General features: G+C 45.1%; 1 protein-coding gene and 1 long non-coding RNA gene across 3 annotated transcripts; one reads left to right on the top strand and one right to left on the bottom strand.

The window, feature by feature from the left end:
* Positions 1-385: 385 nt before the first annotated feature.
* Positions 386-3206, top strand: LOC106589431 (uncharacterized). Its single transcript, XR_001324845.3, has 6 exons — positions 386-501; positions 671-764; positions 1097-1277; positions 1610-1735; positions 2003-2100; positions 2279-3206. It is a non-coding gene; the product is annotated as an uncharacterized LOC106589431 (long non-coding RNA).
* On the bottom strand, positions 2598-27336 carry LOC106589436 (MICAL-like protein 1). 2 transcript variants are annotated; one of them, XM_014179436.3, is made up of 16 exons: positions 26350-27336; positions 20196-20244; positions 16229-16370; positions 15668-15768; positions 13494-13648; positions 12435-13228; positions 12235-12307; positions 11601-12040; positions 10801-11129; positions 10480-10617; positions 10060-10186; positions 7118-7208; positions 6950-7023; positions 6602-6716; positions 6438-6484; positions 2598-6297 (listed from the first exon to the last, which is right to left on the bottom strand). In XM_014179436.3, exons 1-16 carry the CDS (start codon positions 26502-26504, stop codon positions 6137-6139), a joined length of 2991 nt encoding a protein of 996 aa, XP_014034911.3. In that variant the 5' UTR covers positions 26505-27336; the 3' UTR covers positions 2598-6136. The 2 variants fall into 2 exon arrangements, with proteins under 2 accessions (XP_014034911.3, XP_014034902.3); XM_014179427.3 differs by having other exon boundaries at positions 10801-11171.
* Between the last annotated feature and the right edge of the window lie 143 nt (positions 27337-27479).

A 27479-nucleotide genomic window follows, 5' to 3' on the forward strand; every position in this document is an offset into this window, starting at 1 on the left:
CACTTCACAGTTCAGCTATGACATTTAATGGATTCAAGCATTCAACAGCACTCAGCAACCTAGATGATGGGGTAAAAAAAATTATGTTTTAGCTAGTTAGACAGTCTCACGACGCACAATTTGATACCCAAACTCTTTGGATTGATAAATCATCTGCCATGCTCTACACTGTTGATAATTGAGTCAAGAAACACAAATAGAAAACATAATTTAAAAAAATTAAGGTTCATTCTTAAACATTTAAAATTTAAGTTATACTCAAACACATGATTGTACAAAAATGAACACCTCATTTTTCCATAGCTCTAGATGCCTTGTACAATTATCTGTGGTTTTGCCTCCCTCTAGTGGGTCAATGTTGTACTGCAAGGCCAAATGCCTCATCACGTGGCTTTAAGACCTATGGTTTCTATGGCAGCCGCCAGGTATGTCCGGAAGAGACACTGCCATCATTATCCCATGGTGCAGCGTCAAGAAAGTTGAGAAAAATAGAAATCCATGGTAAGAAATAAAACACTTTAGTTATGTCTTGATACATATATTAAATGTTTGCAGTTTGGGTATATTAGCTTCCTAGCATGCAACGTTTTGCTATCTGTCATGGTCTTTGCTCAGCAGCAGCCAACGTTAGCCAGCTGGCTTTAGATAACATCTCAGTCATTCGTTGCAGATGGAGACGTCTTCTCGTGATCAAGCTGGTGGAGGTCTGCGGAACTGTCCTAGAAGGACCCAGTACAGCAAGGAGATGCAGGAGATGCTGAAATGTGGGGTTTTGTTCTCTCCCTTTGTGTGTGTGTGTCTGTGTGTAAGTGTTAGATCCACACAAATACAATAAGCCTACCTGTGCTCTGGTTTCACAGTAATGATGCAAGAGTCGAGACTCACCAACTACCATCAAAGACAGATCAATGACAAACTTAAGAGTGTGTCACGTTTGTTATCCATCTTCTCTTGGAAAGTAATGTTGACTTACTGCTTGAACTTCCTCCACACCTGTTGCTCTATTTTGAGTCCTATCATTAATTTAAGTTTTATGAATAAGTTTGTCAAAGAAAGGTAAGATAATGTTATGTTTTTTGTTTGTTTGCATTTTCAGAGGGATCAGCTTTGCCATTGACCTGCAACCCCACATCATCGGCCTCTCCCTCACTGCCCAAACCCAAAGTCGTAAGAAAATAGCACAACCCGCACTCCAGCCAAGCCCCTGAGGCGCACCGCTGACAATTGTAGTTCTGAGGACCACTACACCAGAGATGGGTTCCACCCCAGTGCCACACGTACGTGATCTGCTTCAGCTCTACCACCTTTCAACTGTCCGAGATGTTTGGAATTCTAAAGATAGAGGCCCTGTTCTTCTGATATCAGAACTAGTTCACTGATAGTTGGTCAGGGACACCTGGGAACAAAATGTACCACCATGCTATTCTTGTAGAAAAAAGTAATTTAGGCCTATGTGTATGAGCCCTCTTTTACAGTAGTTCCTCCCTCCATTTCAATCTCTCACGTTTCATTCCAATGCATTCAGTTGTACAACTGACTAGGTTCCCTCTATGAGAGATCTGGATAAGAGATGTGTATTCATTCTCTCCCTCACTTCTTCTCCTGTAAGGAGATTTAGAGAAGAAGAGGAGGCACCAGAACATTCTAGCTACGGGGCAGGAGGAGCCCAGACCCAATCATCCCAGGAACATTTCCCTGGACCAAGGCCCAGAGGAGAGGGACCGCTTCCAGGAGGGTGAGGTTTACCACAGAGAGGGAGAGTTACTGCTTTCTGGCCATGGGGAAACATGTCGTCCACATCTCTTGCTCTCCTACATATCTCTCCTCCTCACATAACTTTCCCCTCATTTCAATTCAGTTCCATATGACTCTACTAAACTAATAAAGTAATTTGCCTCAACATACTGTAACCCCGTCCCAACAGAGTGTTTGATTAAGGAGTTTCTCCTTCGTTTGATGTACGGTCTTCGCAAGTTTTCTAAGGATTGTGTTTCTTTCCTAGTTTTGGATGAGATTGAGGAGAGGAAGGAGTTTCTGGAAGAGATGACAGCCCTGGGGAAAGGGAAGCAGTATCACAACATCAACACAGAGATCTCACAGGTAAGTTGTCTGATATTCCTCATGTCACAGGAATGTCTAAGGAAAATGATCTAAACCTAAAAACAACAGTATTTACATTGTACGGTTTCGATGATACAGATTCACTGGTGAACACAACGTGGAATAACACACATAGGTACACTCTCACACACATTTTTAACGGTTGTTTGCCTTCCAGAAAATCCACGAGCTGGAGGTGATTGACAAGGCCCGCAGTGCAGAGCTGAGGACCATTATGCCAGAGAAGAAGACTGAGTGACAGAGAGGAATACTCATCTACTTACTCTGCTGAATGGATCTACTATACTGCTAATACTCTCCTACAGAGAATACACTGCACAGGAATTCTGAACTCAAACTTGGATACTAGTCTTCATTTGTGCATAATGCTTGTTCAAATTATGGCATGGTAACAAATGTTGCTGGGAAGACTCCAATGCATCCTTATCAAAGTGTGAAAAAGCATTGTAGTGTACATTAAAACATGACCACACATCTTTTTAGAGGCATTAATATGTTTTATTTCTCAGTCTCCCAGATTTCAATGCGATCCTGTTTCTTTAGGACCATGTTTCAACACAGCTCTACAGAAGCCCTTGGTGTGAGTTTTTAAATAGGAAGAGGCACAAAGACAGGAAGAGACAGACATGGAAATACACTGGATTAACAGAACGCACAAACACAGAGACAAGCAGCCATTTTGAATGGAAGACAAGATCGTGTACTAGACAACATACGAACAGACTAACAAGACATTCAGTTTAACTCCGGACAAAAACGAGACTTATTGACGAATACATTTAAATAAGGGCACTCTTAACATAAACGGATCCCATAGTACTATCGACTTTGACGGCAGATTCTAAGTTAAGGCAAAACTCATTGGAATTAGACAGCGTTTACAGAGTCAAACAAAGGCATTGTAAAATATATAAATTAAAAGATTTGCATATTTTGCAGACTCCCAAAACAGTTAAACTGATATCAACTGGTAGGTACTAATAGTTTTCTACATTGTTAAAAGATATCTACGGAATTTATATACACACACACACACACACACACACACACACACACACACACACACACACACAGAGTGTACAAAACATTAGGAACACATGCTCTTTCCATGACATAGACGGACCAGGTGAAAGCTATGATCCCTTATTAATGTCACCTGTTAAATCCACTTCAATCAGTGTAGATGAAGGGGAGGAGACAGGTTAAAGAAGGATTTTTAAGCCTTGAAACAATTGAGACATGGATTGTGTATGTGTGCCATTCAGAGGGTGAATGGGTAAGACAAAATATTTAAGTGCCTTTGAACAGGGTATGGTAGTAGGTGCCAGACACACCGGTATGAGTGTGTCAAGAACTGCAACGCTGCTGGGTTTTTCACACTCAACAGTTTCCCATGTGTATCAAGGATGATCCACCACCCAAAGGACATCCAGCCAACTTAACACAACTGTGGGAAGCATTGGAGTCAACATGGGCCAGCATGGGGGGGGGGGCAACTCAATATTAGGAAGCTGTTGTTAATATTTTGTACACTCACTGCATGCACATATACACACACACACACACGTATATATTACAATCCTTATTGTATATTGTATCCCCTAGAACTGTTCACACTTGTTTGGGTTGTAAATCTGGTCAGATTCTGTGATACTATTAGGTCAGTCACCTGTCATGATACAACTATGTTAGTCAAATTAACTGCTTTACATTCCTTGTTTAAAGTCATTACTTACATTCCATCTTAACTATTTCTTATGTCTCATTCTCAGACCGTGATTATCCAACCCTAAACATTGTCCAATATAATATCTACAGTCCAAAATAATATCTACAGTCCAATATAATATCTACAGTCCAATAGTCAGCGATTTGGAAAACATGGTAAGTAGCTAGTTAAGAAATAACCTTTTCGCTAACAGCTAGAGTAATTATTTGGGTTGTCATTTCTCCATCTTAACTGGCAGTCTTAACATTGTGCATTTACTCACAACAACGGGTTCCTCTTTACCACAGACTCAAACCAGACAACTGACTGACACACACAACTCTTAGTTCTGTATCCAATCTACAGACGATGACACATACGCAACGTCCATGAACAAAGGGAAAACCTTAGGACCACTGAATAAGCAGGAGATGAGGGAGTGTTCTTCTTTAGTTTCTATCATGATAAGAGACTGATAAATGGTAAGAAACCTGCAGTCACCGTACTTATATCTTTGTTAAAAGCCGATTTTAAAAAAGGCCTGGGTCACAATGTGCAAAGTAGTAATGAAAAGGGATAGAAGAAACCACATATTGCGCTGAACCTCAAAGCTACAGAACATATACCTCCTCTTCACTTCAGTCTTTAGACATTTCTTAAGGTTTTAGTCTTAAAGCAGTTGAGTTCTCTTAACTTTCTCTTCACAAAGGCAACTTCAAATATATACAGTACAGAACGCATTGGAGTGGCTGTATTTGAAAGAGCATCATGGGAGCTACAGTAGGGAGCAGAGTATGTGAGTGGAGTGGAGTGAGGAGCTACAGTAGGGAGCAGAGTATGTGAGTGGAGTGGAGTGAGGAGCTACAGGAGGGAGCAGAGTATGTGAGTGGAGTGGAGCGAGGAGCTACAGTAGGGAGCAGAGTATGTGAGTGGAGTGGAGTGAGGAGCTACAGGAGGGAGCAGAGTATGTGAGTGGAGTGGAGCGAGGAGCTACAGTAGGGAGCAGAGTATGTGAGTGGAGTGGAGCGAGGAGCTACAGTAGGGAGCAGAGTATGTGAGCGGAGTGGAGCGAGGAGCTACAGTAGGGAGCAGAGTATGTGAGCGGAGTGGAGCGAGGAGCTACAGTAGGGAGCAGAGTATGTGAGTGGAGTGAGGAGCTACAGTAGGGAGCAGAGTGGAGTGAGGAGCTACAGGAGGGAGCAGAGTATGTGAAGGGAGTGGAGCGAGGAGCTACAGTAGGGAGCAGAGTATGTGAGTGGAGTGGAGCGAGGAGCTACAGTAGGGAGCAGAGTATGTGAGCGGAGTGGAGCGAGGAGCTACAGTAGGGAGCAGAGTATGTGAGCGGAGTGGAGCGAGGAGCTACAGTAGGGAGCAGAGTATGTGAGCGGAGTGGAGCGAGGAGCTACAGTAGGGAGCAGAGTATGTGAGTGGAGTGGAGCGATCCCAATTTGACTGGAGCCTCGGAGCGAGATTCCCAAAGGCTGGAGCGTCGGCCTTCTCGCCCGCTCCAATAGCGCTCACTTCACGAGCTCAGGGCATGCCCGGCCCAGCATGCATCTGTAGTCTACTTGTGTTCCGCTATAACACCTTGCTTTAGCTACTGTCATGGAGTTCACTAAATATTTTCATAAAGAAACTGCTAAAACACACAGGTGCTAAATCAAGGTGACTTACAAGATGAGGACCAAGAGCAAGAGAGGGATTGCGGTGATGTAGCGTCCACAACTAAAGAATCAATCGTGGAATCTGAAAAGACACGCATCCCGAAAGCATGATGGTGTACTTACCATTTGCACATGCTAAAAGAAATAGGCTTGGCATATTCCAACGTATTTGTTTATTCAAATACTTTTAATTCAAATCATATGGTTTGGTTTCATTACTTAAATACCAAATGGTAAGTCAAGGTAGTCACAAAAATAGATGGGTGTTGGTTAAATTGTGATTTTAATGAATGGAGCGAATTTGGAGCGGCCATTTTCTTTTCCTGTGAGCGCAGAACGGTTTTTAGCGGAGCAGTTGAAAAGAGGTGGATCGCTAGCAAGAGCGGGATTTCAAACCGCTTAACTCTGCTCACATACTCTGGTAGGGAGGAGCGATTAGAAGGATATGCTACAGTAAGAGGAAGGAGGAGCAAATTACAGGTTGCACACATTACAGTCTTTAACATAGCTGTGAGAATCCTGGGTTGTTTTTCCTTCTCTTCCTCCACCGTGTTTTGTTTTCATCCGTCATTTCCTTGCTCTTTCCATCTGATATGTCCCTCTGTAAAGGATGGTATCCCACCTCCCTCCTTCCATACCTTGTTCAGCTCTTGTCCTTCTCTGCCATCTCCTTGCGTGGGCTGCCACCTTTTCCTTGGTTCACACTCAACCTCTTCAGAACCTTCATGGGTTTGAACTTCTCCTTCTTCTTCTTCTTCTGTTGCTGCTGCTGCTCGCCCTCTGCTGCTGGCTCCTTCTGGAAGTCTGGAGGAAGGGAGAGATGGAGAAAGAAGAGAGGGAGAGGGGGAAGAGAGAGACATGGACGAGAAGCTTCAATACTTCTAGCGGAAAGAAAGATGAAAGGGAGGGTTCTAACAAAACATGAAGCTTTTGTCTCGTCTTACCTTTTCTCTTCAACATGGTCGCCACCAGCTTATCCTCTTCCTCTTCCCTGTTGGAGAAGCACAGTAAGATCACCAAAAACACAGACATCGACTGCAGATCACCTATCTACTGGCCCATCCTGCTCTAAATGAGCTCAGACAGTAGATGATAGGTGATTGATTACCTCTGCCTGTCCTGATCCATGTTGTTGATGATTTGGTTCCGCTGTTCGATGACGGTGACCAGCTCTGTCATCAGCTCCTGCTCCCTGCCCTTGTCCTCCTCATTCCAGTCTTTCTCTACAAGATGGAGGGATTAAGAGGGGAGGATGAATGAAGAGTAACAGTGACTTAACACGTGGATTCTTTTCTGGACCCCGTTCCATTTCAGTGAATTCAGTCCAACAACAAAGAGGAAGGAAAGAAAAATGTAATGGAATCAGGTCTTTAGTTAACAAGCCTCCCATCCCAGGTAGCTGCAAGGGCCTTGTGCTCTATGATGTCATTCACAAACAGGAAGTGAGATCACACACCTGGTTTGTTAAGAAGACATCTCAGCTCATACTCTACATCAGCCTGCCTCTCCTCCAGGTTCTGCTGCTTTGCCCTGTCAAGAGAAAATAAATAGTGTGAGAATCTTAAAGAGACAGCTGCTAAATGGACCAATGATCACAGGCTTCTTTTGAGGTTTTGGTACGTACGTGTAGACCAGCTCAGCCTCGCGGCGCACCAGCAGGTGTTTCTCATGGATCAGAGTGAACCAGTCCACCAGCAAGGTCTCCTCCTCCTCATCTACAACAGGAACACCACCATGAGAATATGGATAATATTATACTATAGACCTGACTATTAAGACTATTGACCTGACTATTAAGACTATTGAGCTGACTATTAAGACTATTGACCTGACTATTAAGACTATTGAACTGAATATTAGACTTTTGGGGCAGCAGGTCGCCTAGTGGTTAGAGCGTTGGACTTGTAACCGAAAGGTTGCAAGATCGAATCCCCGAGCTGACAAGGTAAAAATCTGTCGTTCTGCCCCTGAACAAGGCAGTTAACCCACTGTTCCTAGGCTGTCATTGTAAATAAGAATTTGTTCTTAACTGAATTGCCTGGTAAAATAAATAAAATATTGAACTGAAGATTAAACTACTGACTATTTATCTGACTATTAAACTATTGAACTGACTATTAAACTATTGAACTGACTATTAGACTATTGAACTGACTATTAGACTATTGAACTGACTATTAGACTATTGTCTATTTAACTGGCTATTAGACTATTGCAGAGTACGACCCTGCCTCACACAGGAAGCGGCGCAGGTCCTAATCCAGGCACTTGTCATCTCCCGTCTGGATTATTGCAACTCGCTGTTGGCTGGGCTCCCTGCCTGTGCCATTAAACCCCTACAACTCATCCAGAACGCCGCAGCCCGTCTGGTGTTCAACCTTCCCAAGTTCTCTCACGTCACCCCGCTCCTCCGCTCTCTCCACTGGCTTCCAGTCGAAGCTCGCATCCGCTACAAGACCATGGTGCTTGCCTACGGAGCTGTGAGGGGAACGGCACCTCCGTACCTTCAGGCTCTGATCAGGCCCTACACCCAAACAAGGGCACTCCGTTCATCCACCTCTGGCCTGCTCGCCTCCCTACCTCTGAGGAAGCACAGTTCCCGCTCAGCCCAGTCAAAACTGTTCGCTGCTCTGGCACCCCAATGGTGGAACAAGCTCCCTCACGACGCCAGGACAGCGGAGTCAATCACCACCTTCCGGAGACACCTGAAACCCCACCTCTTCAAGGAATACCTGGGATAGGATAAAGTAATCCTTCTAACCCCCCCCTTAAAAGATTTAGATGCACTATTGTAAAGTGGTTGTTCCACTGGATATTATAAGGTGAATGCACCAACTTGTAAGTCGCTCTGGATAAGAGCGTCTGCTAAATGACTTAAATGTAAATGTATTGTCTATTTAACTGGCTATTAGACAATTGAACTGAAGGTTAAACTATTTATTAAACTATTAGACAATTGCCTAACTACTAGACTATTGGCCTGACTACTAGACTATTGGCCTGACTACTAGACTATTGGCCTGACTATTAAGACTATTGGCCTGACTATTAAGACTATTGACCTGACTATTAAGACTATTGACCTGACTATTAAGACTATTGACCTGACTATTAAGACTATTGACCTGACTATTAAACTACTGACTATTTAACCTAACATGGATAGGGGGCAGTATTTTCACAGCCGGATGAAAAAACGTAGCCGATTTAAACTGGTTACTACTCTTGCCCAGAAACGAGAATATGCATATTATTAGTAGATTTGGATAGAAAACACTCTGAAGTTTCTAAAACGGTTTGAATGGTGTCTGTGAGTATAACAGAACTCATATGGCAGGCAAAAACCTGAGAAAATTGTGGAAAGTCTGAGAATTGTAGTTCTTTTGATTCTCTATCAACACTACAGTATCTGTGCTGTTGCGTTGCACTTTCTAAGGCTTCCATTGGCTGTCTAAAGCCTTCAGAAAGTGGATTGAGCCTTCTCCTGTCTCTGGGCAGAGTATAGGAGCTCAGTTACTGAGTGGTCTGCCTGAGGACAAAGAGATTGGATATGCGCGTTCCCGCGAGAACGCTGTTTTTTCTTTTCCTCCTTGAATGAATACACTATTATCCGGTTGGAATATTATCGCAATTTTACGTTAAAAATACCATCAAAATTGATTTGAAACAGCGTTTGACATGCTTCTAAGTACGGTAATGGAACATTTTGACTTTTTGTGTCTCGAAATGCGCTCACGCGTTACCCTTTGGATAGTGACCTGAACGCACGAACAAAACGGAGGTATTTGGACATAACTATGGATTATTTCAAACAAAAACAACATTTCGCCAATGTAAAAAGCTGTTTTTGGATATAAATATGAACTTGATTGAACAAAACATACATATATTGTATAACATAATGTCCTAGGAGTGTCATCTGATGAAGATCAAAGGTTAGTGCTTCATTTAGCTGTGTTTTGGGTTTTATTGACATATATGCTTGCTTGGAAAATGGCTGTGTGGTTATTTTGGTCTATGTACTCTCCTAACATAATCTAATGTTTTGCTTTCGCTGTAAAGCCTTTTTGAAATCGGACGATGTGGTTGGATTCAGGAGAGGTTTATCTTTCAAATGGTGTAAAATAGTCGTATGTTTGAAAAATTGAAATTATTGGATTTTTTAGGTTTTTGTATTTTGTGCCATTGGCTGTTGGCTAGGGGTTCCGCTGGCTGAACGGGGTCCCGCTAGCGGAACGCCTAGATATAAGAGGTTTAACCTACAATTAGACACTTTACTATTGAACTGAAGATTAAACGATTAACTATTGAACTGAGAATGCAGCCTCAGGATTTTCAACAAGCATTTCGCTACACCTGCCATAACATCTGCTAAACACGTGTATGTGACCAATACAATTTGACTTGGACCAAACATTTTTATAGAGACTCTCAATTGAACATGCTTCTTAGTCCAGGGGTAGGCTTAATCTGGGACCATGCAACATCTCCATATCATCAGACTAGTCTGGAGAGGTTTATATGATAGCCAGGAGTGCAGAACACTGGTTGATCTGATAGTTTTACCATTGGGGTTATCTCGTAGTTTTCTCTCCAGAGCCACTCCTCTCTGCTCCAGCTCATCCAGCTGTTTCTCCAGCTCTCCCATCTCTCCATGGATGTCCTCTGCTGGGATGTACTGGTCTGACTGCACCTGGACCACACACACACACACACATCACAAAACACACTAGCACTGCAATCTTAAAATAATACAATATGGTACAGATCGCATTATTTACATCCAGATTGAGTTGTTCCTTTGAAAACATTAGTACCACTAGTCAAACTATAACCAATAGCGTTGCCAATGGTAATAGCAGTAATAGTAGACTGTTGTCGGCTTGTCGCCACACTCCATAAAAAGACGGACTGTCTGATGCCGAATCATCGAGTGACTCATTGAATTACAAACTTTAGCTGACTGTGGTGTCCTCACAATCTCACCTTGCGTTTGATGAGGGGGAAGCCGTGTCCAGGTGCGGGGGGCCGGGCAGGGCGAGGGCCTCTAGGGGGTCTGGTTTTAGGGGAGGAAACGGGGGAGGGAGAGGCTTTCCTGTTGAAAGGGTTTTCCTTACAAGTCCGCTGGAAGTAGAGAAGAAGAAGACAGAGATGAATGTCAAGGTATTAAATAATTATCATAGTATCTGTTAGTTAGGTATAAAGCTCATTACATTGAATATCTTGTATCATTAAAAGGTTCTTGGAAGTTAGTGGAGTTCATGTGCTTTTACATGGTGAAGAAATGAAAGGTCCAGAATCCCTTACCTTGGGGGGTGGAACTGGGATAGCACTTGATGCTGCCAGGGGGCTGGGTGTCGTCGGGGGTCTTGGGGGCGGGGGCCTGGCACTCCGATTGCTCTGCGGAGTGGCCGGAGCCGATCTAGGATTGGGTGGCTGGGGAGGAGGGGAGGGGCTCGGAGAGAGGCGATTGGCTGAGGTGGAGGGGGTGGAGCCACCACAGGGCCCACAGATGGAGGGCTCTGATACGCTCTTGGTGAAAGGGTTGTCCTGATCGCCTGTGGCTCCGCCCCCTAGGGAAGCTGGGTGGGAGGAGCTATGGTCGGAGGCAGAAGATAGGCTCTCTATGCTAATAGCTGGAGAGGGAGAGGAAGAGGAGGGCTGGGAGTGAGGAAGGGCTGAAGAAATAGAGGGATGAAGTGATATCAGAAAAAAGGAGCAGAAGTTGAAATGGAAAACGAAGTAGAGTTGGATGGGAGGAGGATGGAGAGAAAAACATTGTAAACATCCATGTATACACATCCAATGGTAACTTTCAAAATAACAACAACAAAACCACAGTGCTGTGCAGGACATACAAGACACATGATTTGAGGTGAAGTGGATAAAACTAGTCCAATGCTCTAACCCAGTGGTTCCCAACCTTTTTTGGTTACTGTACCACCAACTGAATTTTGCTCTGCCCAGAGTACCCTCTCGTGCAGGAAGTCTATGGTCTGATAAGTTTTCTCAAGTACCCCCTGTGGGTAGGTCCTAGGTCCCCCGGTCTGGGAACCACTTCTCTAACCAACTTCTATCCTACCCTGTTGCCATCAAGTCCCACTGACCTGAGTTAGAGCCGGGGGCCTTTGGAACAGGCTTTGGGGGCGCAGGGCGTTTCTTGCACCTGGAGCTATTGGGGCTTGCAGAGCGGGAGGAAATACCCCCAATGGGGGGCGTGTCTGGGTCAGCTGCAGCGTCTGCAGCCTGGGAGATGCTGTACCACGGATGACTCACCACCACAGTGGGAGAAACCAAACTTCCTACTGACCCCTCCCCTGACCCCACCTCCTCTTCCTCTACTTCCTCATCGAAGGGGTTGGCGGGTGCAGGGGGCGTGGCTGGTCTGGAGCCCTCCCCTTTTAGAGAAGATAACGAACCAGTGTGTGAGGGTGTGGCCACTCCAGGGGGAGGGGGAGGTGCTGGTTTCTTCTTGGGTTCTTGGGATTGGACGAGGGCCAGCCAGGGCGGGTTAGGGGGTTTGGGGGCGTCGCTGGACAGACTGGAGCTGAGAGACAGGATGAGCGGGGGAGACAGAAACAGAAAGGGAGGAGGGAGACAAAACAACAAAGACAGATGAGTGCATGAAAACATCAACATGCATTAACACACAAAGACTGCTGTGCAGAGACTGGGAGAGGAACAGATGAAGTAGTCCAATCACTGTAGACTAGTAAAGACAGGTTAGTCAGTATACGGAACCTTCCAGGGGAATGGGATCTTTCTCGAGGTCTGGGAGCTGGAGGAAGAGATCTCCTGTGTTCACCACGATCACCTGAGAGTCAAAATCAGAGGTTTCATATATTTTATATTAGGATGGAGTTCACAGTTCAATTGAGGATCTACAGTAGCAAATAGCACTAACTTATTTCAGCTGTCAATCACCTTAATCGACCACTCACCATTGACCGCAAGGTTGTCAACGCGGGGTGGGCGGACCCTGGGGGCTGGACGAGGTGGAGGGGAGGGCTGTGACAAACGGCGAGGGATGGGGACTGGCTTACTGTCCCCTAGTCCTAGATGACTGACAGGTGTAGGAGGGATAACCCCATTGGCTGTGTCTTTGGCTGGTGTCGGTGTCTCCTCCCCCTCCTCCTCGATGTCATCGAAAGGGTTGGGAGGAATGGAGGAGGGTGGAGGTTTGACCTCTCTTTCTCCTGCACTGTCTTCCCTCTCTTTCTCTGTTTTCAAAGAGTCCGTTATTGGCGTTGAGATAGGACATGGTGTAGAGTCAGAGTCATTGGTTGGTGTGGGGGTGTAATCCTCATTGGTGACGCCCTCTTGGGGCGGAGTCTCTTTTGGAGGTGTCTCTTTTGGAGGTGTCTCTTTTGGAGGTGTCTCTTTTGGAGGTGTCTCTTTTGGAGGTGTCTCTTTTGGAGGTGTCTCTTGGGGCGGAGAGTCTTTTGGTGGCGTCTCTTGGGGCGGCGTCTCTTGGGGCGGAGTGTCTTTTGGTGGCGGAGTCTCTTGAGCCGGAGTCTTTGCCGCCTGGTCCCTCCCAGAAGGAGGAGAAGTTTGAGGCAGCGTGGGTCGACCAATCCTGACGGACGGAACCGTTGTCGGTCGCTTGCTTAGGTCCGGTCGGCCGTTCTGATTGGCTAAGGCAGACCTGGCAAAGTGATGCGTGCAGACCAGGGAGCCGACCTCGTTTCCTAGCTTGTAGGACCCAGGAAGCAGAGTGCTGCTACACTCCCTACACCTGAGAGAGAGGAGCAGGAGGCAACATTCAGACTATAGTAGGCTCTGACATACCCTGTGGTAAGCACATTGATTAAACACTTGTAAAAACAAGTTGAATTTCTTCAAACTCTGGAAATGCATGTCAACAGAGGATATACAACTGTCTGTTTTGAGTAACTGGAATAGCAGTGTTTTATCATTATACAGTGAACAGATTCAGCAGTACGACATGTTGTAGTAGCTGTGCAGACCAGAGATACAGTAAGTGAACGGGTGGTGTTCACCTGAAACAGTTGCGGTGGTAGAGCTTGCCGTCGACCAGGAACCTCTGCACCAAGTGGACGTGCCTCTGGCAGGCGGCGCAGCTGCTGCTGAGGGTGCTAGGCTTCACCCCCGCCTGTACCCCTCCGTCCGTACCCATCGGACCAGCTAGGCTCAGCTAGCACGGGCGTGGCAGGCAGGTGGCCAGGGGGTGAGGGTCGCAGGTGGAGGGGGTGTGGGATGGGGGAGATGGAGAGGATAGGGGGGAGGGAGGGAGGTGGGGGGAGATCAAACATGGAGTCAGGATTGAGGACGTGGAGGATTCATTCTGCTTATCATTCTGCTTATCATTCTGCTTATCATTCTGCTTATCTAGCTAAAACCAGTCTGTTATATTTCATCACCTCCTCGGCTTAGAGTCATTGCCTTAACTAGCTACATTTATATTATAATCGTTGAAAAACATCGTCTTCATATTAAAAAGTGATATGTATTAAGTGGAAAAGTAGTAATGTTCCAAACCAGCCGTTAATTATCAAGGAAAGTCTAGTAGAAAACTAGTAATAGTGATGTAAGAACTCTAGCAGGTGTTTTTAAGGTTGAGTTAAAAGTCAAAGGGTTAGCAGCAAGTGTTCAAACTTGGCACACAATGTTAGTAGTATAAAACAATAAAACAAGTGTTAAATAGTTAGTCTATGTACAGAGGTTAAAGTTCAAAATGACTGACCTAACTGTTTCGATCCCCTAGCCCCCCCCCCCCCCCCCCCCCCATCCTACTGTCTAGGCTCAGGACCAGAGAGAGGGGAGGAGATCAGAGGCCAGGAGGAAGAAGAAGAGGAAGAAGAAGAGGAGGAGGAAGAGTAGGGAGAGGAGGAGTGGATTTCCGTCTAAAGAGGGGGAAGAAGGGAGGAGGCCGGTATGGGGGGGACGGTGGGAGGAAGTGGTAGAGAGGGCATGCGGAAGAAGGGGAGAGACAGGATACAAAAGGCTATCTTTAAAAGAAAAACAGTGGAGGCTAAACTTATAGGATATAGCCCACATCAATACTGTCTTATAGGCCATCTTTTTGAGATGGCCTCTCCTACAAGTTTAGCCTAAAATGTATTTAGTCAATAGAATTACTCAGTCCCGTACTGCGTTGATGTAACGGACAACGTGACTTCTATCGAAACTCACACACACCAACTAGTACCCAACCTCTACCATCCGGTCACACCAATAGATGCCATAGACAGACAGACAATCCATTCATGCATCTGACACGTTAGCATTGACACCTGATACTGTGACAGTCAATGCTATTTAACACCTTTTGAATGACTGTCCAGGTGTTGGTCCATGCCAAAATACAAGCACAAATACCTTCCCTGTTATGTTAAACAAATACAATGAATTAGTTATAGTTATCATGCATGTACAATAAAGTTAAATCAATGTAGTATTTTTTGTATTTTATTAGGACCCCCATTAGCTGTTGCAAAAGCAGCAGCTACTCTTCCTGGGTTCCACACAGCCATTAGTTTCACTTAATAAGGCTTAGAATTAGAATCATGTGAATGACATCATACACACAATCCGTAAATCCAGAATATCTGCATATTACAAGCCGATATTCACGTAATAACAAGGAAAACATTATTTCCCATGGACCCCCAGTGTAAAAGAGGCAACTTTGTCGTCGAGTTTTTGTTGTAGAGAAATAACATACACCAGGTCAAAAATCCCGACCTACGGTTCGCAGTGCTCCCACGTTGGGAACTAGAGCCTGTGAGATGAGCCCTTTGGCTTCAGGCTATTCGGCGTGGGACAGCGGGGAATTGTGGGGAGCTGGTGTTCAAGTAGGCTACACGTAGCTAGCTATGTGTGTGGAAAACAATTCAACACAGGTTAGACATTTAACTTGTTTAGCATAGTCTGTTTGAAACGCCATTCACTACTTGTAGCTGTATAGTCTGTTTGTGTTGTTGGTCTTGCCTAGCTTAATGTTCTAGTTGGAAGCTAGCAACACATATAAACAATAGCCTAAATGTAGGCTAATATTGCTGGGGGGCAATGAGGAGATTCAGGACCTTTCCCCTACGGGCCTTTCCCCCATACGCGTTTCCATGGCAATTCAATTGTTTTGGTCGCATCCATTAACCTCTTTACCACATCTATTCATGCATCATCTGATTCCCGATACCATCGTAGCCCTTACCTCGGGCTCAACCACTTTGTCTTCCAGAGGGGCCACCGGTCTCTTCTGGGCCGGCTCAATGTGGCCTGTACCACTGGACCTCTTCATGCAGGGGGGGTTGGCTACAGGAGAGGGAGATGGTATCAGTCAATTTCTAATTGAGTTTATGCGTTGGCTAACTGTAGATATTTCCCCTTGCGCCAGAGCACTATAAAACCCAGAGGGCCTTTTGAGAGACCAGTTACAAATGCAATCGTATAGTAGTAACTCAGTAATGGCCTGTCAGTGATACTGTCACATCTAATAACACAGGACCACTTCTCATCCAGCTAGCGAACCGTTTAGGTTACAGCTGTGTACTAAAGGCCCAGGAGTACTGGACCACCGGTCAGTAAGCCATCGTTGTGGAACATTCAGATAGAAATATAATTATGTAGAACAAATATGCCTTTCTGACAAATAAAAAAGGGAATCACATCAGCTCTATTCATGACAATTCTATCTGCAACATTCCACAACACAGTCCTGGATTGGCGCTTTGACGGTGTCTGGGTCCTCCAACCCCAGAGCTGTACTACTCACCATGGGACTTGTTGGTGAAGAAGTTGTAGTACTGGGAGACATAGGTGATGATGCTCAGCCTGTCAGGCACTTTCATGGAGACCATGTCCTCTGGGTCCAGCAGAGCAGGGATTCCCAGCTCCTCCTCCGCCACCTCAAACACCTAGAGGAAGGAGGGCGGGAGGGAGAGAGAGAAAGAAAGACAATGTGAAAACAGACATCAGTTATTTTATTGTGTGTGTGTGTGTGTGTGTGTGTGTGTGTGTGTGTGTGTGTGTGTGTGTGTGTGTGTGTGTGTGTGTGTGTGTGTGTGTGTGTGTATGTGTCTGTGTGTATATATGTATGTGTGTGTGTATATGTGTATGTGTGTATGTATGTATATGTGTGAGGGAATTAAGTATTTGACCCCGTCTCAATCAAAAAGATTTCTGGCTCCCAGGTGTCTTTTATACAGGTAACGAGCTGAGATTAGGAGCACACTCTTAAAGGGAGTGCTCCTAACCGCAGCTTGTTACCTGTAAAAAAGACACCTGTCCACAGGAGCAATCAATCAATCAGATTCCAAACTCTCCACCATGGCCAAGACCAAAGAGCTCTCCAAGGATGTCAGGGACAAGATTGTAGACCTACACAAGGCTGGAATGGGCTACAAGACCATCGCCAAGCAGCTTGGTGAGAAGGTGACAACATTTGGTGCAATTATTCGCAAATGGAAGAAACACAAAAGAACTGTCAATCTCCCTCGGCCTGGGGCTCCATGCAAGATCTCACCTTGTGGGGTTGCAATGATCATGAGAACGGTGAGGAATCAGCCCAGAACTACACTGGAGGATCTTGTCAATGATCTCAAGGCAGTTGGGACCATAGTCACCAAGAAAACAATTGGTAACACACTACGCCGTGAAGAACTGAAATCCTTCAGCATCCGCAAGGTCCCCCTGCTCAAGAATACATATACATGCCCGTCTGAAGTTTGCCAATGAACATCTGAATGAATCAGAGGACAACTGGTGAAAGTGTTGTGGTCAGATGAGATCAAAATGGAGCTCTTTGGCATCAACTCAACTTGCCGTGTTTGGAGGAGGAGGAACGCTGCCTATGACCCCAAGAACACCATCCCCACCGTCAAACATGGAGGTGGAAACATTATACTTTGGGGGTGTTTTTCTGCTAAGTGGACAGGACAACTTCACCGCATCAAAGGGATGATGGACGGGGCCATGTACCGTCAAATCTTGGGTGAGAACCTCCTTCCCTCAGCCAGGGCATTGAAAATGGGTCGTGGATGGGTATTCCAGCATGACAGTGACCCAAAACACATGGCCAAGGCAACAAAGGAGTGGCTCAAGAAGAAGCACATTAAGGTCCTGGAGTGGCCTAGCCAGTCTCCAGACCTTAATCCCATAGAAAATCTGTGGAGGGAGCTGAAGGTTTGAGTTGCCAAACGTCAGCCTCGAAACCTTAATGACTTGGAGAAGATCTGCAAAGAGAAGTGGGACAAAATCCCTCCTGAGATGTGTGCAAACCTGGTGGCCAACTACAAGAAACGTCTGACCTCTGTGATTGCCGACAAGGGTTTTGCCACCAAGTACTAAGTCATGTTTGCAGAGGGGTCAAATACTTATTTCCCTCATTAAAATGCAAATCCTTTTATAACATTTTTGACATGCGTTTTTCTGGATTTTTTTGTTGTTATTCTGTCTCTCACTGTTCAAATAAACCTACCATTAAAATTATAGACTGATAATTTCTTTGTAAGTGGGCAAACTTACAAAATCAGCAGGGGATCAAATACTTTTCCCCCCCACTGTATGTGTGTGTACATGTGTATGTGTGTGTGTGTATGTGTGTGTATATGTGTACGTGTGTGTGTGTGTGTGTGTGTACGTGTGTGTGTACATGCACGCACCTATGTACACTGATACTTGACCCCCTGCTTCAAAAAACCCTCTGTGTTATTTGGTCATAATTAAATGTTGAAGCCAGAATACTGTTGGCTGGATAACCATCTGCCTAATGAAAAATTCCACTGAGGAAATTAAGGCCTTAATAGTTCTCTGCCCCAAATGGTACCCTATTCTCTATATAGTCCATAGGGCTCTGGTCAAAAGTAGTGCACCATGTAGGGAATAGGTGGCATTTGGGACGCAGAGCTGGTCAGGTTACAAAACACTGGGGATAATACAATCACTTGGCAGCTGTTCAGTAAACAGGGCCACAATTGATGCAAAACTGTGTACATGTAAACAAACTGTGTACATGTAAACAAACTGTGTACATGTAAACAAACTGTGTACATGTAAACAAACTGTTACAAACTGTGTACATTTAAACAAACCAGTGAACAGGAGCTGTTTTTGCATGTGAAAAACAGACATATTCATCAAATGTAATATCAGTCAAAACAACGACAGCTTGCAGACAGTAGCTGAGCTGAATGTTATCCCAGCAGCAAGATCAACTCTAGCAATTAACTCAAAACAGAACGTCCCATGATGACTAAACCTTCTCAAGGATTATCAGTAGTCAGATAAGTCTGAGAAACAATGGTAAACAAACGCAGAGGAACAACTGAAATCTACCGTGTAGACAGTGATTGGAAGTTAATCATCTAGCTTTAGTTTAGTATGCTGCGTGTTTGGGTTCAGGATTAGGCTGTCTCAGGCTAACTCAGGCTAATGCCGTAGCTACAGTGAAACACTGCAAATGTTCACAGATATCCGACATGCTGCCAATGAAACAAACCGTTATTTCAACCACCAACTGCTTCAACCCTGAAAAAGCTCTTGGATAACTGGATAGAAATGCTATAGGTAGGCTAACCAAGGCCTACTCAACATCAGGGCAATGTTATTTTGGCCCCTTTGCAGGTGTTGCTAAATAAATATTTGGCTTTGTTATTTAAAAAATTGCTACAAACAAACCTATAGCAGAGGACTAGTGTTTTTTTCATATCCTCCCTTTGGTTAACTGCTTTGTCTTTCTTTCCTGTCCTCATTTGCTTGCTCTCGCTCCCCTTTCTCTCCTTCCCTCCCCCCTTTGCATGTCAGGCTCCGGCAGGAACCAATAAACAACTATGCTCTCTACAGACAGAGACACAGAAAGACAGACAGAGACACAGACACAGACAGAGACACACAGACAGAGAGACACAGACAGAGAGACACAGACAGAGAGACACAGACAGAGAGACACAGACAGAGAGACACAGACAGAGAGACAGACAGACAGACAGACAGACAGACAGACAGACAGACAGACAGACAGACAGACAGACAGACAGACAGACAGACAGACAGACAGACAGAGACAGAAAGACAGACAGGACGACAAGAGACACAGAAAGACAGACAGACAGACACAGAAAGACAGACAGGACGACAAGAGACACAGAAAGACAGACAGACAGACACAGAAAGACAGACAGACAGACAGACACAGAAAGACAGACAGGACGACAAGAGACACAGAAAGACAGACAGACACAGAAAGACAGACAGGACGACAAGAGACACAGAGACAGACAGACAGACAGACACAGAAAGACAGACAGGACGACAAGAGACACAGAAAGACAGACAGACAGACACAGAAAGACAGACACAGACAGACAGAGAGACATGAAACAGACAGATGAAAATGTATGATAGTTAGCTGACTAACTGCAGACACTACTCCACTGTCTCACCCACGTGACACCTGTTACTCATCTCTATTACCTTCCTAAACAACACTCACACTCTCATAGACACCAGCAGGCCTACACCTGTCTACACTGTGTTCTAGCATTACAGAACTCACCCAACACATACCCTACCACAGACACAGAGGAGGGAACCAGAGTAACAACCATGACTGACTTGTCACATCTAATTACAGTATCCGGCAACATGAAGTCACTAGCTGGTTCACAACTAACCATTACATCTAGGCCAAGGCCACTAGAGTGTGTCTGCGTGTGGAGGAGTGATGTGTTCTAGTGACTCACCAGACGGTTGTTCTCGTAGACATTCTCTTTGGAGAGGGAGTCAAAGTCTCTGGAATGACAGGGGGAAAAAAGACTACATTTAAAATCTAAACAAATAACCTACTCTAAGTCATTGATACAATCACAATACTACGGTCAAATGATGAGAGATCACACTGCTATTGTTAGGTAAAAGGGTGAGCATCTAACCAGACCAGAAATAACCCATATAGCATATTAAAGCTATAATATGTCACTTTTTGGGCAACCCGACCAAATTCACATAGAAACTTGAGTTATAGATCAGTTATAGATTGATTCCCATTGAAAGCATGTCTAAGAAGTGGTAGATCTGTTCTGTACGTGCTATTTCTCTGCTTCCCGTTCTGAAGTTTTGTGTTTGCGTCTTTTAATTTGGGTTATGTACACCTGCTTCAAACAGCTGAATATACAATATTTTGGGTTATGGAAAATATATTTCACAGCGGTTTAGATGGTACAATGATTCTCTACACAATGACTGTTTGTTTTGTCACACAAAGTGAAATTAGGCGAACTACTAGAATTTTAGCAACCAGGAAATGGCGGAGCGATTTTTGCTTAGTGCATCTAAGTAATGACAGGCCTAACTATCTGGGGGGGGGGGGGGTGGGGTTAGTCAGTTTGATCTCATCTGAAAAGTCTTGAGTGATGGCCCATCAAACACCATCAAGATCCGAACAGAACGAGCAAAAATGTTCGGCCATACACAACCAGTTACCTCTATATTTCACTGAGAATGGGGCCACAGCACCATCAACATCAGTGTTTTATGGGTGAACCCCACTGTGATGAAAGCACAGCAGGTTGGCTCAACACAGCAGTAATGAGTAGGTGGCTGGTTGACTAGGCCTGGAGCAGGGAACTAAACCTCATGTTCCCACCAGTTAACATCCTGCTGCAAAACTGGGTCTACGTCTCAAATGGAACCCTATTCACTATGTAGAGCACTACTTTTGACCAGAGCTCTATGGGCCCCGATCAAAAGTCGTGCACTATGTAGGGAATAGGGTGGGATTTGGGACGCACCCTAGAACATTTGTGAGTTGCTTTAGGATGCAACATCTCTGCTCTATTAAAGAAGGGAAATAGGAAAAACACCAACATGTTGGTTCTCAGTCTGGATACAGGAAACCTCACTAGCACAGCCAGCCAATAGACTGGTATGAGACTGCCTATAGCACAGCCAGCCAATAGACTGGTATGAGACTGCCTATAGCACAGCCAGCCAATAGACTGGTATGAGACTGCCTATAGCACAGCCAGCCAATAGACTGGTATGAGACTGCCTATAGCACAGCCAGCCAATAGACTGGTATGAGACTGCCTATAGCACAGCCAGCCAATAGACTGGTATGAGACTGCCTATAGCACAGCCAGCCAATAGACTGGTATGAGACTGCCTATAGCACAGCCAGCCAATAGACTGGTATGAGACTGCCTATAGCACAGCCAGCCAATAGACTGGTATGAGACTGCCTATAGCACAGCCAGCCAATAGACTGGTATGAGACTGCCTATAGCACAGCCAGCCAATAGACTGGTATGAGACTGCCTATAGCACAGCCAGCCAATAGACTGGTATGAGACTGCCTATAGCACAGCCAGCCAATAGACTGGTATGAGACTGCCTATAGCACAGCCAGCCAATAGACTGGTATGAGACTGCCTATAGCACAGCCAGCCAATAGACTGGTATGAGACTGCCTATAGCACAGCCAGCCAATAGACTGGTATGAGACTGCCTATAGCACAGCCAGCCAATAGACTGGTATGAGACTGCCTATAGCACAGCCAGCCAATAGACTGGTATGAGACTGCCTATAGCACAGCCAGCCAATAGACTGGTATGAGACTGCCTATAGCACAGCCAGCCAATAGACTGGTATGAGACTGCCTATAGCACAGCCAGCCAATAGACTGGTATGAGACTGCCTATAGCACAGCCAGCCAATAGACTGGTATGAGACTGCCTATAGCACAGCCAGCCAATAGACTGGTATGAGACTGCCTATAGCACAGCCAGCCAATAGACTGGTATGAGACTGCCTATAGCACAGCCAGCCAATAGACTGGTATGAGACTGCCTATAGCACAGCCAGCCAATAGACTGGTATGAGACTGCCTATAGCACAGCCAGCCAATAGACTGGTATGAGACTGCCTATAGCACAGCCAGCCAATAGACTGGTATGAGACTGCCTATAGCACAGCCAGCCAATAGACTGGTATGAGACTGCCTATAGCACAGCCAGCCAATAGACTGGTATGAGACTGCCTATAGCACAGCCAGCCAATAGACTGGTATGAGACTGCCTATAGCACAGCCAGCCAATAGACTGGTATGAGACTGCCTATAGCACAGCCAGCCAATAGACTGGTATGAGACTGCCTATAGCACAGCCAGCCAATAGACTGGTATGAGACTGCCTATAGCACAGCCAGCCAATAGACTGGTATGAGACTGCCTATAGCACAGCCAGCCAATAGACTGGTATGAGACTGCCTATAGCACAGCCAGCCAATAGACTGGTATGAGACTGCCTATAGCACAGCCAGCCACAGACTGGTATGAGACTGCCTATAGCACAGCCAGCCACAGACTGGTATGAGACTGCCTATAGCACAGCCAGCCAATAGACTGGTATGAGACTGCCTATAGCACAGCCAGACCACAGGCTGGTATGAGACTGCCTATAGCACAGCCAGCCAATAGACTGGTATGAGACTGCCTATAGCACAACCAGCCAATAGACTGGTATGAGACTGCCTATAGCACAGCCAGCCACAGACTGGTATGAGACTGCCTATAGCACAACCAGCCCACAGACTGGTATGAGACTGCCTATAGCACAACCAGCCCACAGACTGGTATGAGGCAGCCCATAGCACAAAGTGAGCTCTGTTCTCCCCCTAATCTGAATCCCATGGCCCCAAATGCACTTAGCCTAGCCGTCCTGACCTAACACTACGTCTCACACACTGCCACTCTGCTGTAGGCCTACTGGTGCTAAAGCGCTAATGCTACAGCCAAGTCTGCTATTACTCAAAGTTGTGCAAAGTGCAGCAACTGCCACTGCCAAATCCTCCTTGAGTAACACTGGAGTCTCGAGAGGTGCCTCTCAGTGCTTCAACAGCTGACAGCCTGACAGGCCAGATCAGAGCAATGCTTCCCCTGTACTCATTTAGCAGCGGCTAAATTGTTGTTGCCACAACAACAAAAAAGTAGAAAATAATTGACCTATCACATTTTTTTTTTGAATATAATCTTTGAGGACAAGAAATCAATAAAAGCTAGTCAGGGAGAAACAAAAAGTCTACTAACAATAGATGGAGTATTTTTGGCATGGCTGGATTAGTGATGGGGCACACAGGGTTAGGGTACATGCCCAGGGGCCCTGATTGATTTTGTTATAATGTTTGAGCATAAGAACACAGAATTAGCCATGGCAAAATGTGTATAATTGAAGGAAATTCATTTTCACACTGCAAAATGTTCTCTCGGCTCCACGGGAAAAAGTATAGAATTGCAAGAAATGTACTGGAAAAACAGCACATTTTTCTCTCTGCCAACAGTTCCAGACCGACTTAACCCACTCCTTCTGCGAGCATTGCACATTTTTGGGGGGAGAAACACTGCAGACCATGACATGGAATGATGAGGAACTGAGAACCTAATCCAACAAGTATCGCTGCCCTGCTCACAAGCTGATTTTCGATGAGGGGCCTGCCATCGCCACCAGGTGCTCGCTGTCAACCATCCTCACGATTAAGTCCTGTACTGTGTGTGAGTGGACTTGGTGTCGCTGCCAACAACATACATGCTCTGGTGGTTAACAACAAAACACAGCATGTATTCAAATGTCCTCAGCATATTTGCTGGTGATGTTGCTGCGTGGACAGTATAAAGAGAAAAGAGGAGACATTTTGAACAGTCTGGATGGGTGAGCTGCACGGTGTGGGAGAAAATTAACTTCAACCCGTCAGAAAGGTTCAACTGAGAAACACAGAGGTAGAGAACACCGTGTCAGGGTGGAAACGGGAAGTGAAATACAGAAAAGGGGAAAAGAGAGACAACAGGGAGGCCACTAGCGTCATGTGCAGGGGAGAAGGACAGATCAAACAAAACACGTCTGACATGAGGAGACCGTAGTCTGGCACCGAAATCACATGAAACTGAGGTCAATACTGACTGATATGGGCCAATCTGTCTGAACCCATTGATGGATCTACTGAACAAGGCTTATTGTTGGTACTGAGGAAATAATACAAGCTAAGCTACCCAACCTTGGTCAGGCTTATAGCTTCACTTTAATCACCTTGCTTATTAACCCTGAATCAAGAGCCACTTCAGTCAGAGAGAACTGGACCCTGTCTGATCCTGAATGACCTTACTAGGCTTCAGTCAGATAAGTCATTTGTACAGTACAGTGGCGTGCTGAACGCTGTCTGTGCTAAGAACTGGAGTAGCATCGGAGTGCAGTACTGTACACTGGCTGGCTAGAGTAGCATGAGAGCTAAATGCAGGTTGACAGGAGGAGGCCCCCCGCTGCAGATTACCCTGACGGCCTGTCTGTCTGGATCAGACTGAAGACAGTCACAGAGAGGTCAGGCCACTGCAGCGCTGCTGGTTGGCTGATGAGGATGCCTGGCCAAATAGCTCTGAGCTCAGGGGACAGAGGTAGAGCTGGATCTTTAGCCTTTGACCCATAGAGATAGACGTACTGTAATATATCTGGTGTCATTTGCCCTCACTCACTCCCTTTCTACTGTACGTAGTAGTTGAAGGCTTAGGTCACACTGTGTGATCTCATGTCCTGTCACACACACACACACACACACACACACGTATAGGTGCAGTGGGTAGTACTGGTGCAGTGTGTATGAGATCCTGCATGTAGGTCATGCACGCTTGGTTTTCACACACACGTTGAAGGACATGGACACACAACATGTAACATCTACTGTACAGTAATAAGACATTCCTTTACACAGCAGAGTTACAGTACGAGGTGCATGGTCGTACCTGAATCATCTGTACTGTATTGAATGGGAGGCATCATGGTTTGCTCACTCCTACTCTCAGCCAAGGCAGTTCTATTTACCATCTTCCGCCTCCTTGCAACCCATCATCGCAATAATTCTGATGCAGTTAGTTTGTGGCCTAAACTGTGCCTTTGTTTTGTGACTGCAGTGTGTGTGAGTCCCACACAGGAAAAGGAGTGTGTTGTTACAGACAGGGCCAGACCCGTCAACCCACATTAGATACTGTACACTTGGCTTACCCTTGGTTTCCCCCTTTCTAATGCTGCTTAGAAACAGTCTCTGCAATGACGCCTGGATTACAAGTCAAGCCTTGGTTTGCTGGCTGTAGTAGCTCACAACGTTGTTAGTGGAACACGTGATTGTCGTGGCGAAAGGCAATGTAGGTTAGTAAAACATATCTTTGTGCACACAAACACTGGTGCTAAAATGATCAACACCGACACAAGCTCGAGGGCACACCCTCCCTATATTTAGTTGCATGTTGAAGTGACATGATCTTGATTGAGTTCAAAGGGTTTCCGTTCCACAGTTCTGTGAAGGTGATGACAAACTTCGTTCCCTGGCTACATAATTCCGAAGGTGGTCTGGCTCTGGCTGAGATCACTAACTTGCCACCCCATGATATTATCTAGTTACAGGCTAGATTGTTTTATTTAACTAGGCAAGAACAAGATCAGTTCATTTAGCCTAGCGTTTGCCCAGGAACACAGACTGTACTTGAGTGTCCCGATAGGATTAGATTACAGTGAAATCAGCAGTCACGCATTAAGGTATCGAAGTTCAGCACCCAGATAGTTCTGTTGTTAACAGTTGTTACATTGTAACAGCACGTTGCAACATTGTACTTAGTGATCCTATTTTGGAGCAACATATTGTTAAATTCTCGATGAGTTTGTTATTTCCATTGTTAATTTAGAATTCTTGTCAATATTGACATTTTGCCCTGGTGTGTTAAATAAACCCACTCTTTGTTGCTGTCGTGTTATGTTTCTAAATATTTATTGTTTCAGAGGGACAAGATCATCTTGTTTAGGCCTGGGAAGAAGTGGAGAAAGTTTTTCAAAGGTTATTTAAACTAACTAAATACTTACATCAAATCCGGTCTATATCGGTGGATTATGGCACAGAATGCCAAGCCATCCCTGAAAGACGATGACATGTTCTTGATGTCTACATCGTTGTAACTCTCGCATTGTATCCGACACCATTCTTGAAGTGCTTTTAACGACCCCATGTTTGGAAACATTCAGATTTGTATTCCTTTCAATATCGGTCTCATCCCGCTAATACGCTTCTGTAGGATTCTAGAAGCTGTCCTCCTGCTTTTCCAATTTTGGAGGACAACACCCGAAATGACTCATTCGGAATTCCATTGACTGGTCGAGGATAGTAGCGTTGAAGTCACGTTCGGTAGCAAGCAGGCTAACTTTGCGATGTCAATGAAACATTGTTTCCACAACTCCGCCAGCAGATGTGATCAAAGTTTCGATCTGCAAGTTTCCCCAACACGCACAATCAATAATCACCATATAAAAATAATCCTACATACAATGGGTTAGACAGCTTGTCACAGAAATGTTGTCAGTGACTAGCTAGCTACCTGGATTAGCTAGCTTGGGTCCAAATTTAGACGAACATCTCAACCCTGCTTCAGATTGATGCAGTTAGCATTTTAGCGAGTTAGCTAGCTGAAGCTAACTAGCCATGTTTTCACTTGGAAAAACACATTCATTGACCCGAAACGTGTCCCTTATTCGTGTGAACTCAGTTACAATCCTTATGTTGAAGCATTCATCCAAAACTTTAAATGGGAAACGTCGTTGCTTGTTATATGGTGCAGTCCCATCTGTGTCGTTCTACCGGTCAGACTCCAGAACAAGGCGCCTTTTCTTTCTCGTGCACTCTTCCTGGCGCCAAATCAGAAGATAAATGTATCAAACGCACAGTTGTGTTTGGATGGCGATGATGGTTAGTTAAATGTATCATGAAAAATTAATTATTGTAATCAAGGCAGCCGATCATTCTGCCAAGCCTTGCTTCGACTGCCTGCCGTTGAAATGAAACGAATTCAACAACGTTACTCCTATGTGTCCGCTAGAGGGAGTAGTTAAATACTTTTTTTGGCAACTATAATTACAGGACACACAGTCTGTTAACAGCGACACAAACTCACAACTTTTATGGAATATGTTGTTGGTCTCTCCTCCTCTTTGTGGAGTTT

Source organism: Salmo salar, chromosome 02, assembly GCF_965601325.2.
Source record: "Salmo salar chromosome 02, fSalSal1, whole genome shotgun sequence".
Taxonomy (NCBI): domain Eukaryota; kingdom Metazoa; phylum Chordata; class Actinopteri; order Salmoniformes; family Salmonidae; genus Salmo; species Salmo salar.

What these genes read in the sequence shown, in the direction of transcription:
- LOC106589436 (XM_014179427.3), bottom strand. Translation starts at nt 26,504, where the DNA reads ATGTTTCCAAACATGGGGTCGTTAAAAGCACTTCAAGAATGGTGTCGG. An exon ending in GAGGCTGAGCTGGTCTACAC is followed by an intron (nt 7,024 to 7,117) that starts GTACGTACCAAA and finishes TTCTCTTGACAG; the next exon opens with GGCAAAGCAGCAGAACCTGG. An exon ending in ATGTCTTCTTAACAAACCAG is followed by an intron (nt 6,717 to 6,949) that starts GTGTGTGATCTC and finishes TCCATCTTGTAG; the next exon opens with AGAAAGACTGGAATGAGGAG.